This window comes from Sander vitreus, chromosome 21 (genome assembly GCF_031162955.1).
Source record: "Sander vitreus isolate 19-12246 chromosome 21, sanVit1, whole genome shotgun sequence".
NCBI lineage: Eukaryota > Metazoa > Chordata > Actinopteri > Perciformes > Percidae > Sander > Sander vitreus.
In genome coordinates this window covers 12190629-12203248 of record NC_135875.1, presented here as the reverse complement: position 1 = coordinate 12203248, position 12620 = coordinate 12190629, and the positions used below count along the sequence as shown (strand labels likewise).

Genomic DNA, 12620 nt, shown 5'->3' with positions numbered 1-12620 from the left:
CCCTGAGCCTTTGTTCCTTTTACCTGCAGTTCTTGATCTTTTGATTTTCTTCATGTTTTTCAAAGGAAATGCTTCTGAAACATCAGCAGCACCTGCAGAGACAAAGAGATGGCATGGCCTACAGGATGAAGAAGCTGGCAGCTTTGCAGGTGGAGATAACAGTAAGTCTAGTATATTGTTTACCAGTGTTCTGTTGTGAGTAGAATACAATACAGTACAAATTGCAACACCTGCGAAATCTTACATAGTGGACTTTTTGATTTTGTGATTTCTAAAAATGCATCACATTTGATAAAGGTTGGTGGGAAGAGTCTGAATATTGATGTATTACATAAACTATTGTTTGATTTGATGTTACATACAACATGTCCTTGTGTTGCTGTGGCAAAGTCACTTTAAGGTTAAATAAATTCTGAGATGCAATTTTTAACATCTCTGTTATCCTGACTGTTTCTTTTTTGTGGTCCTCCTAGCTTTCCATCAACAAAGCACTTTCATTTTCACTTTCACGTTTTGCGAGGATTTGCAGTTTTTTATTCATCAAATGGGATCATAAATTGATTTGGGGGTTTTGAACTAAAGCAGAACAAGCAGTTTGAAGCCATCAATTTAGGTTTAAGGAAACTGTAAAAGCCATTTTCATTATTTCTAACATTCTTAGAATTGATCGATTACACAAAAATAATTGGTAGATAAACTGCTAATAAAACTACATTTGTCATTAATTGTAGCCCTACTATGTTCAGAGGTGGTCATATCAGAGTTTGCTGCGCATATACTGCAGTATGCTATTAAGAATGGCCCTCTCACCTCAGAAAAAAAACAACGCAGTGAAGGAGAAAATCAGGAAAAAATATGAAGACATGAAGCGGGTCCTGGATGAGGATCTTCGGATCACACTGACCCAGCTGGACACTGAGTACGAGGCCATGGAGAAGTTGTTGGAGGACAGGATAGAGGACTGCTACCACCTCACTCAGGAACTGGACCAGGAAATGTTCAACATCGGTGCCAATGTGAAAACACAAGAAATTGACACTCAGGTAAACACAAGGAGAAATTCAAAGCTCTGATTTCAGTTAATCAGTCGATTGTATTGTTTGTCTCAAGCTGTTTTGTCAGTGGTATTTAGATCAGTACTTATTTATTCTTTTTACATCTTCTACAGAATTCTGAAACAGAAAAAAGGTTTGTTCACATTTCAGGAAATAACAGCTTGCTACAAAATTGAATTTACAAGCACCTTGAGCTGTGCAAGAGGTATTAATTGTTTTGTCTGAAATTAGAATATCTGATACTCTGAAGCGGACTGACCCTGACCTGATTCAGATGGATGAGTTCAAGAATGAACAACTACTGAGTCTCACCATCAACTTGCTGCTTTTCATCCGATCCCAGGTCCCTGTCACCAAGAAACTCTTTCAGACCTGTGAGTTCACCCAAAAAGACAGGTAGATTAATGACATGTGAAGGCTCTTCTCTATGTCAAAGGTTGCATCTGTCATTAAGTACATGCCGTTTGTGTCAAGCGTTTGTCTTGCTTGTGAACTTGAGTGGAGAACATGACAACTGCAAAATCTTTCACATAAGACAACATTTTGACATCTGTTACACAGATGCTGCAGATGTTGTCCTTGACAGTGACACTGCTCACCCCAAGCTGATCATCTCTCCCAAAGGCGACTCAGCCACTTACACAGACAACTGGCAGGATGTCCCAGAGACTCCCTCCCGCTTTGACACCACCCTAAATGTAGTCAGCCGGGAAGGCTTCAGCGAGGGCCGCCAGTACTGGGAGGTAGATGTGAGTGGGAAGACCTACTGGGAGCTAGGTCTCACCTACCCGAGCATCCCGCGCAACGGCCGTGAGGAGGACTCCTGGCTGGGCCGAGGCAAAGAGTCTTGGTGTGTGGAATACTTTAATGGTGACTACACAGCCTGGCACGGTGGTGTCCAGCATGAGCTGCCTCTGCTGGCAGGAAAACAGTTCACTCGCATTGGGGTATACTGCAGCTTTCCTGGGGGTTTGGTGTGTTTTTTAGGAGCTGATACCATGACCCCGCTCCACTGCTTCTGCACTGGGACCTTCACTGACACTCTACATCAAGCATTATGTCCTGGTCATGACAATGAAGGCACAAACTGGAAGTCCATTAAGATATGCGATGCCTCCCGATCAGCTCCTGTTCTCTGAGGTGGGGCAGGAATGCCTCTGGGGCAGAAATATGTTGCCCTTTGGGCCATGCGCATCAGCTGCCTGATCTGACATTCTTAAATTGTGACACTGCATCACCTCTGGGAACTGTGCGTGTCAGGCTAGTCTAATTTTACCAGAAGGAATCTCTTTTTTAGACTCACAGATCATGTTGTTCTTTTTCAGCCATTCATGGTAATGTGCTAAGCTAATGTGATGTTAGAGCTGTTCTTCATACTGTAGCAAAGGGTTTATTTGTAATGCTATGATGAGTCATGGAATTGCAGAATTGCAAAAGACAGAAGTTGAATTGGCAAAGGAAGAATTTAATTAATAAATATGAATAAATAATTTGGTTAGATGCATTTGCTTTTGAACAATCAATATGTTTGGATTTGTCTGCTATTAGTTAGCAAATTGAACTTTAAGATAATGCTGGTGATATTACATATTTTTCCAATTGTTAACAAATCCAGTTCCATTTTACTGTAAAAACAATTAAGTAATTTCAAAAACATTTGGACACTTAAGTTTGTATCAGATGTTACTCAAACAGTAGTAAATAGTGACTTTGTTGGAGACTATTTTCAGCTGTGGATTAATGCACATTTGGCGCTTGAGTGAGTATTTACAACAGCAATTCATTGTTGATTTAGTTTTTTTGTGATATTTGTTGACAGTGAGAAGAATAAAGAATGATGACAGTCTTATCCTTTATGTGTTAACAGAAGGCTAAAGATGTTAGTCTACTATTACTATGGATTGTTGAAAATTAAAGTTAACAGTGAGTATAACTTTTTATAGGGACTTACTGTATTTCAAAAAAGTCTAAACTGTTACATTTTGTGTTTTTTATGTGATATTCAGTGTATTCATTGCCAGGCTACAAACATCTTCTTTGCATTAAAAACAAAAAGAAATGTGGTCAATGTGGTCTGTGTTTACAGATGTACAAGAAAAATGAAATAAAACTCATTACAGAATAAATTCTTTATGTTTAATACAATAAAATGTTTACATGAGCATTCCTCTGTTTTGAAGTTATTTAAACAAGGTATTGCCCCAAATTAAAAAGAAAATTGGGCCAGATTATACTTATAATGTAATTCATTCATTTTTCCAAATCTTTTCAAATATATTCCTTAGGACAACAGCATTTAACACTGGAAAGCATTTAAACTTTTACCCTTAAAAGTATTTTTCCCTCCTTCAATTCCAATCCAAAACAAGTGGAGCAAACACTCCTTTCAGCACAGGCTGGGCACCACATCACTGATCAGAGATCCATGTGTCGAGTTGTGGCTATATTGGACAGGTGCACTGGGTGTAGAATTGGACATGTCTCTAACTTGAGCCAGTATTGAACACACTTCTGGCAACTAGAATTATGATGTAAAAGATTCACAAAATACAACTGATAAAAAAAATAAAATAATAATAATACAAGGAGTGAAAAGGGGAAAATATAATTAAAGCTATTTCTGACGTTTTCCCCAAAGTTAGTGACACATGCTATCATGTGAATAATGTAAAAACATTGCAGCAACAAAGAGAGTGTGGATTGTGTATGTTCAGACTTGTCACCACCAGTAATAGCTGCCTCTGTGATTGACAGACTTTGGCACAATAACACAGCGTATTTGCAGAAACAAACTTTGTGTAAGTTGTAATGACCATCAGCAAATGTCTATATTAAATATTTTATCATATAACTCAATGATATTGATTAATTTCCTAAATTATGCAATATTGTTTGAAATAAAAAAACTTGACAAGGTGCACTAAGTGCTTAAAAATAACTAAATTTATCTAAATCAAAGATCAATAAAAAGACTTCGCTGGGTACCTCTTACCAGAGTGTAGTGTATGATATGACAATGTACAACAGTAATATACAGTGAAATGTGGCATTTGTGCTTTGGGCCCTAGTCCAGCTTTACACTATGATATTTCCCAAATGTATGACACAGTTTTTGACATTCTTACGTTCTCTTTCTAGTATAGAAATCTTACGCATGTATCCTTATATCCATTAAAGTTATTAAAGACGAATGTCTTACCAAAAAAAGGGAAATTCATAAACTGAATTTTTGGACCCTGACTAATTAGACAAGTGCGTACTGTAATTTTGATTATATGCAAATACACAAACTTCACTTACCCAGGGTTAAACACCAAGCAAGTGAAGTCTTTAACATCAGGCTGAGTAAACTGGGAAATTGCAAATAATCCTTGGACTATATACTATGCACTTGACTCAAAATCTCATAGAACTAATCAATACACAGCAAAAGATCACACCTTCCTAGCCATACGTATATGACATTCTTTAACATTACATTAACCCACTTCATGGGACATTAAAGAACCTGAGGATGCCAGCATGCTGCTACCAACTTAAACTTGCTAGGAAGGCTGAGACACTGAGCCTTTGGCAAAAGCATTGTTTCATGTTTTTGCTCAGAGGAGTGTTGTCTTTCCTGTTGTCTCTTTCTATTGCAATTAACAGCTGAAAACATTAAAACACAGATAGCTGAAAATGATCTGATCCATTTTCCAGATGCTTTTTTTCCCCCTCCCTCTAACAATTCAATCAGACAGGGTGTGTAATTAAGGCAGGTCCACCATCTCTGTGGCAATCAAAGATGTTGGTTTCACTCTTTTCACTTTCCTAGTGGGAATATCTATAGACTTTCTAAAGGCTTTTAAAACATTCAACTGTCACCTGGTTTCCAATTCATTTTTACTGTGTAATGGTGACAGTATTGTACACTGTACAAATGCATCGGACTGCATTAGACAGTTTTACCATCTACTTCTCTCAGAACACTAAATCATAAATTATTTCAGTTATATAAAACCCATTTCATGTAATAAATGCAAAAGCCACGTTTACCCTGAAGACTCCTGTCCACTCTATAAAGTTCCCTTCAATATATATTGCAAATGCTGGAAAATGGAGAGACACATTCAGATATGATTCCCCCAAACCCACAAAAACTGGCAGTAAATTTTCTGGGCTGGTGGAATAACATAGATATTTCACATGCCTGTCAAAAAAAGATCAGATTAAATGTGACGCCATTATTCCAAAGAATAACCTGAAGAAGAGGAAGAAGTTTCACCATCAGCACATGAACGTGGAGTGCCACTGTAAATATATATATTTTTCTCTCACGGAGTGCTTGTTTTCGGGCCCAACTACACATACAAAATGGCATATGTGCTCCAAATGTGCAGTGTCCTGCTGGGCCTGAATCATCCCTGAATGCTTTGACCGCATAGTCGGCATCTGAAACAGTCAGTTGGTCAGTCAGTCAGTCAGTCAGTCAGTCAGTCCGTGTTGTCATACAGTACAGTCAGTTAGGCTGGCGGTCAGTTGAAATACAGTTCTTTCGTTAGCATAGAGACTACGCAGGGAATCTGCTTCTTCTCACTGAAGCGTGGGTCCTCAGACCAGGACTCAAAGCTGGTGGCCACCATGTAGTTGACCCGTGTCAGGATCTGCATTATCTCCAGCTGTTTGCCGAACTCGTTGAGGACGTTGCAGAGCGCCTGGACAAACCAGGAGCCGCGTCCAGGGTTCCTCCATGAGTAATACCCTGGAAAATCAACATGAGTCACTGAAATGAGGCTCCCAAGTGCTTACCGATTCATCCAGCACAGGTATGTGACAGATACCCAGGACACTTCCACTTCAAGCATTAATTGATTTGGCAATAACAATATATACTCTAAAACAAAACTTGGTTTACCTGGCACAGTGGAGTAGGCAAAGAGGAAATCTGCCTCTACAGGGATCTTATGTCTTGGATTAGCATCTGTCTCCAGGGTATCATTTGGCGGACCCGAATCTGTCTGTATACCATCATCAAATTCGGAACCCCGGCAAGCCTGGTGAAGTAAATGAAATGACATTTCATTGTGATCCTGAGTAGCTTTCTCAACGATGACCTGGTGAAGCAATTCAAAATTAACTTTTTTTAAAAACTGAGATGGGCAAAATTTGACACAATAGCTATCATCTGTCCGTGGGGAGCAACTGAAAGCCATTTTAATCTGTCTTCTCAACAAAAACAACTCACTCAAAAGTGGTGAACTCAACACAAATCTACAAGTTAATTAACAACTGTACAACATTTTGTTTTATATCACACTGTCATTTATAAATGAAAGTCTTCAGAACTTCGTACCTGGATGAAGAAGAGTTTTGGCTTTCCGACTAAGCTTTTGCACATGTCCCCCCTGAACAATGAGGTCATGGACTTGATGGGCATGGCTCCGTCTGTTCCGTAGATCATGCCCTCCTCACCATGGCTTAGCAGGATACAGGCGAAACACGAGCTGTCACTATGGTCTTCCTCCGAGGCTGACCCATACACACACAAACAAACACTCAACTCTTAGCTCGGCTCAGGCCTATACTTCTAAATTAATGAATAATATCAGTAACTTAATGGATCTGGAGTTTATTTAGCACTTAATTTCGTTTATCAAGAATTTGATCAAATTATAAACTTAATTTTGAGGAACTATTAAAAGGAGTTACTATTAAGTTAATACTAAGTATCTTAAAATATATAGCTTCTAGATAGTGTCCTCTGAGGAATTATAACATTATACAAGACTTTTGTCTGTAATCATTGTGTGTGTATTATTTAAATAGGTTATAATTTTCTAATCTTATAATAAAATATTGCCCCCCAGCATATTGCCTGACCCTAACACAAAGCAGTGTTCATCCCTTTAGAACTGTGAATGTGCTGAGCAAATCCCATAGTAAACTGCCTATAATAAGATATATAGTGTGCAAAGTTGGTAGCCCAAGGGGTTGCACTGGAGGGAAATGCTCATCGGCAAGGGAACACAATGTGCCGATTAAACTTCATGACAATCTATCCATTCGATTTTTAAAATGTATTGTGAACTACTTGGAAATGTTGGCCTAATATTGATACTAGAGGAAAGGTTGACAGTTCACCAAAATGCCATTGCATCTATTCTGCAGTGTTAAATCGAGGGTCGGACCTGAGAAAGAAACTCTAACAACTATCGTCAGGCCTCGCTGCTACATGGACAAAATGTGTGCAGATTCTAAGGAATAGCAGCCATTAAAAGGTCATATCATATTATATTAAAAAAGAAAGTCCATTGGTGTTCCCAAGGGCCTGAGAGGTGACTTTTTGTCATTAAACCAAGCCAGTAGAGCCGAAAAAGTATTAACCTTTTGGTGAAATTGGTAGCGCCTTCATTAGGATTTATGGAATTACTTTTACAACAGCACCACCTGCTGTCTGACCTGGTGGTTTTAAGAACCAAAACATGCTGTGACAGTCATGAGAAGTTGTGCATGTAGATCACACTGAAGAGGAATTACTCATAACTTTACTGTATGTAATTGAAAACTAAGAATGTGGTAGAGCTCATAATAAATATGTTAAAGTGAAGAGATATCTAACTGGCACAGATATTCTTACCTTAAAATTGAAATGTGACTGTACTTTGTCATTACACTCAGCTGCCAGTTTATTAGATACAGCTGACTAAAACTAACTGAGTGAGGTACAAGAGTCCTGCAATAAATCTTGCCTTTGTGAATGTTGTTAAAACTGTTTTTCACAGGTGTTGATTCAACCTCTTGTGAACTACCTTAGTATGAAAAAACATCTGAAAATGTTTTCATGGTGTTTTTTGAAAGGTTTCTCTACAGTATATCATATGTGTTGGGATTGGTATTGGCATCCTGTTAGTTCAACATTCTTACTTACCCACATGAAAGAAACAACAAGACTTCACTACTTACCCTCTCTGAGAAGACGCTCCATCTTCTCACATGTCTGATCATTGTAGATGAAGACATCGAAGCCCAGGCTCTTGAAGCATTTGAACAGCTCACCTGCATCTCGGTCTGTGCCGTTGCGTACATTCATCCCTGCCAAGACAATCTGCTTAGAATACACACTCTTTATGCAATAAGATAAGGTAAAATTAAATTAGGTATACAATGTGTTTGAAACATCCTTCGCTGTACCTGTCTTTTCATCAAAGTTTTTGTTGTTGATGATGATGCACTTGCCCACTCGCTGGTGGCTCATCTTATACTGGAATGTTGGTGAAACAATTCTGTAATGGCTTTCAGAAGAGTAGTCCTGCTCCCGCGTCTGGCCATCCTTATTCTTCTTACTATTAAGAGTCAGAGAGAAACAGAATATAAAGGACAGTTACAACTTTATGGTAGCATTTTTTTTAACATTTATACTTAAGACTTAACCCCTGCAATATTATTTACTTTTGAGCTGCATGTAATGCAAAATGTTTTAAATTCAACTGATCTTTACAAAGGCTGCTACTTTTGTGGATATAAAATAGATACACACAATCCACAAAAATCACATGCATAATATTATGCCTTTGTTAATGTATAGACCTTACACAACAAACAAAACAAAAATCAAACATAAATGAGAACAGCAAAAGGAATAAAAAATAACAATGAATAAAATAAATACAAATGGACAAGCCATTTGATTTTTTAATTTCCATAAAGTAACTCTTATCTTACATGGCAGCATCTTGCAAAAGTGAAACATTTCCTATTAAATATTCTTGACTCCTACAGAACATGACAGTCTTTTGATCCCAAATGTTTCTACACATAAGTTACTTCAACATAAGTAAATGTCAAGACTTCCATTGCAAAGAAAACTCACATGAAACTGACTCACTCTGATCCACTTACTCAGAAACCTAAGAGTACATACATTTTCAAATAAGGCATTAATATCACAGCCAAATTTGGTCGCAGTAATCCACTATCGGGTTAAAGATGAAACTAGAAAATGTTTGCTTAGCGCAGACATGAAAAAAATCACAACCACGTCAATGTGGATTGAGCGAGAGTTAATCTTCCACGAGAGGAAATTCTCACAGACCTGTCATATTTCTATTCTTTAAAAGATGCATCCAGATAGCAAAGCCAACAGTGGCCCATTGGGGGCTCAGAAAATCCAGGCTTGTTCCAGAAGAGCCTAGTCATCAAGTTACTCAAGCATGGGAACAATACACAGCGATGCGCACTAACAGTCTCATGCACATACACCCACAGGCAGCCCAGCAATATTCTATCAAACATGTGATCCAGAACTTTTCAAGACCCCCTCCCACTTCCAAATTGTGCCAACATACTGTACCAAACAATTGCACGAGGGTGGGCAAAGAGCGGTAAATCTGTGTTGCTGTGGGCTGGGCATAGCAGAAAGAGGAGCAGGTAGGAGGCTGGTGAAGAGGAATATGAGGCGGTTGTGTCCGTCTTACCTCGGTTCGTCATTAAGCGCTACGCCACTCTGCATCTGAAATGCGTTGGTTTTGTCTCGTTTCTTTTTTTCCCCCAAAAAGAGTAAGTTTCTCCAGACCTGGCTGCTTAATTTTTGGCTGTGTGCTAGGATACTGACATGCTCTCTGTACTGGATGGACACCTGACTGGGCCAGCGGATGCTGAGGACAGGGGCGGCGCACTGTGAGCCCCCTGAGTCAGCAGCCTCGCTACCACACCAGTGCTTTCTAAAGACCTATTCACACATGGCCCCTGAGCCTCGTTCCCTGCTGAGGTCAGACAGGGCAACAAGTTGCTCCTCTGCTGACAGGCACATAATCCACCTGTAACGACATACATACTGTAAGTGCCTAATTGCCTTAACTTTAGAGCTGGATGCACAAGAAGATGTACAACTAAAGAAAATATCCATTACTCATAAAAAATAGCCACTTTGTACCCACCTTAACATACAAAAGAATTACTAAAAACAAATCTGGTCATCATTAATTTTGTTCTTGGTTTAAAGCAAGATTTAGCCAAAATCTAACAAGTTAAAAAAACAGACAATTATCATTACAATCAAGGGCGTAGGTTTTGTTTCAACATTGGGGTGGACACATTATAACCTGGGGGTCTGGAGCATCAAACACTTAATTTCCTGCATTCTGGTGAATTTTTATGCAACTTTTTTACTTTATATTTGTGCCTTTTTTGCATACATTTATTGTGCAAATGTATCTATGTAAAGGGAAGTATTATTATTTAATTATTATTATTAATTATTCTCCTATATTGTTAAAAACTTTCTGAAAATTCAAAACATGACAGGTGTTTCTGTTTTTTAAGGAACCATGTACATCTTAATGACAAATCTATTAGAGAATGAGACCTTGTTAAAGCCATATCCACCCCCCAAGTTTAGATCTACATTACAGACATGACATTTAAAATCACAAGAAAAAGCCTCTCGACATTTCCGACCGCATATGAAGGCAGCTTCATTTTACAGACTATACATCTGCCCATGCACATATTATGTATTATCTGCACTCAACCCATTCAGCCTCTTTTTCCTTATGCAACAGTTATTTTTTTATGTAGATATTTGTTTATAGTTTATTTCTAATAATATTTAATGTTTGTTTCTGTATCCACAATTCACCAAGGCAAATTCCACAGAAGTGTAACTTATTGTGGCAATAAACCCTTTTCTGATTGGGATTCACTACAGAGGTACACAGTGCCACCTTGTGAGTTAAACTGGAACAGAGGCTACTCCCTAATGTCAGTCAGTGTCACACTTTTAAAAGACAAAGTCAGACACAAGACTTTGTGAAAGGGCCCAAACTCTATGATGTCACACTGAATTCACATATCAACAGCATCTCTGCTGTAATACAGTCTAATTTTGAGCAGCCACTTGAGGACTGACAACAGTCCCAAAATTGACATTAAAATCGTTTCCACGCTCCTTGCCCCATTACACTAATTAGGCTATCCAAAACTGGGTTGCTGTGTCAAATCAAAAGGTATGAATTTCATAATTTGTTGATTAGTTGAGGCTAAAGAGGAACAAATGGCGCCAGCATGTACAAAGATGTGTCATTCTTACTGAAAGTGCATAGTTGTGTGACGTTTTTCATATCTTCTTCTCATTGTAAGGAGCCCATAAAAAAAACAGTTTGAGTTAATAAATATGAGTGTGCACATTTAGTTCTTTTCAAAGTGGTTTAGCACCACAGCAATACTTTATCAACCATTCATTTTTGTTATTGTTTGTTTTTTGTCCTTAAGTTGAGGGGAGGTCTGTTGTGGCTTCTTGACCTCTCCTGACACATTTATTTATTTATTATTATCTGGATTTTATGCAGTTGTATTGTGTGTGCAAATAAAACAAATGAATAATTAAAATTAAGAAAATGTGCAATTATGATATGAGAAATATATACCAATTTGCTGTTAAAACAAAGCACAGCTAATATTCTTTTAAACTGAATAACCAGCATACTGCACTATAACAGTACCAGGGGTGAAAATAGGGACAAAAGGACAAGCCACAGACTACCAAAAAAACTGTCACTGAAGAAAAACGGTAATACTGAAGGCAAGCAAAACAACAGAACAATGTAGAGATACATTTAGTAGAAAACCACACTCTCAATAAAGGGGAACAGGATTGCAGCTGTAAAACACTCAAACCATGTGTATTTGGTTATGCAGAGCCTTCTCAATGCCACACAAAAGAATAACAACTAATGGCAAGACTCACCAGCAAAATCTCAACAACTAACATAGACATATACAAGGCCACAGATGATAGGACCCATACGTTACTGTGCTATAACTCCCGTATTAAATAACCAATTCTCGTACACTAACTGGAGAGGGAATAATAATGAAAGTAAATTTGAAGTGAATTAAATTCCTTATGGTCCAAACTCTTATGTAAGTGAGGTTATGGGTTTCCATGTCCACATAGCTACAGGAAATAATGAAAAGGAAGTCACCTCCCGAACAGAAGAAATCTTCCTCTGCGGTCAGGTTTGGCGTCTGTTTGGTCTCCCGTCAGCGTCCCTTCCTCAGTTTCAGCTCCAAGTTCAGTTGGCTCAGCAGGTTCTCCAGTGGCCATCTATAGTTATAGCACACGTATTAATTGCAGCGTTATGGATTGATTAACTTACTGTACATTGTGACACCAGTTTACGAGTCCTGATCAGTTTAGCGCCAAAACGTTGTTAGCGAAAACAGTTTGCAATTTAGGAACAGATAGGTTAACATGAACTTACACTCGGATTCGTGTTAAATGTGCTTTGACAGCTTAGCTAATGCACAAAAGTGGATCGATCTTAATTATCCAAGGTTTTTTGCCGAATTTCTGTTCCTGACAACTTGAGAAAGCGAAAGAAAGTTCAGCGTGACTACGTCAGACCCCTGCGTCACATTTGCCAGCGTCTATGAGTCTGCCCAGTCTGCCACATTTCACATTCTTAAAAAAACAAAAACACATTTCATATTCATATATGACATGCAAATAGCATACAGTCACTTTTAAATCAAATTCTACAGTTTATCTTACATATCGGACTTGATAAGCAAATGTAACAAGCAGAA

At 38.3% G+C, this 12620-nt stretch overlaps 2 protein-coding genes across 3 annotated transcripts; one reads left to right on the top strand and one right to left on the bottom strand.

Annotated features, from left to right (window-relative positions):
* Nucleotides 1-68: 68 nt before the first annotated feature.
* LOC144535991 (zinc-binding protein A33) lies at nucleotides 69-3169 on the top strand. The gene is made up of 5 exons (XM_078278853.1): nucleotides 69-161; nucleotides 816-1043; nucleotides 1169-1188; nucleotides 1287-1429; nucleotides 1617-3169. The coding sequence occupies exons 1-5, from the start codon at nucleotides 69-71 to the stop codon at nucleotides 2192-2194; spliced, it is 1062 nt and encodes a 353-aa protein (XP_078134979.1). The 3' UTR covers nucleotides 2195-3169.
* An 847-nt stretch (nucleotides 3170-4016) lies between these two features.
* Nucleotides 4017-12452, bottom strand: casp7 (caspase 7, apoptosis-related cysteine peptidase). Of its 2 annotated transcripts, none has more exons than XM_078278851.1 (7): nucleotides 12296-12452; nucleotides 12017-12138; nucleotides 8226-8377; nucleotides 7998-8126; nucleotides 6388-6563; nucleotides 5950-6148; nucleotides 4017-5796 (listed from the first exon to the last, which is right to left on the bottom strand). In XM_078278851.1, the coding sequence occupies exons 2-7, from the start codon at nucleotides 12136-12138 to the stop codon at nucleotides 5570-5572; spliced, it is 1005 nt and encodes a 334-aa protein (XP_078134977.1). In that variant the 5' UTR covers nucleotides 12296-12452; the 3' UTR covers nucleotides 4017-5569. The 2 variants fall into 2 exon arrangements, with proteins under 2 accessions (XP_078134977.1, XP_078134978.1); XM_078278852.1 differs by having other exon boundaries at nucleotides 5950-6088; nucleotides 12296-12451.
* Between the last annotated feature and the right edge of the window lie 168 nt (nucleotides 12453-12620).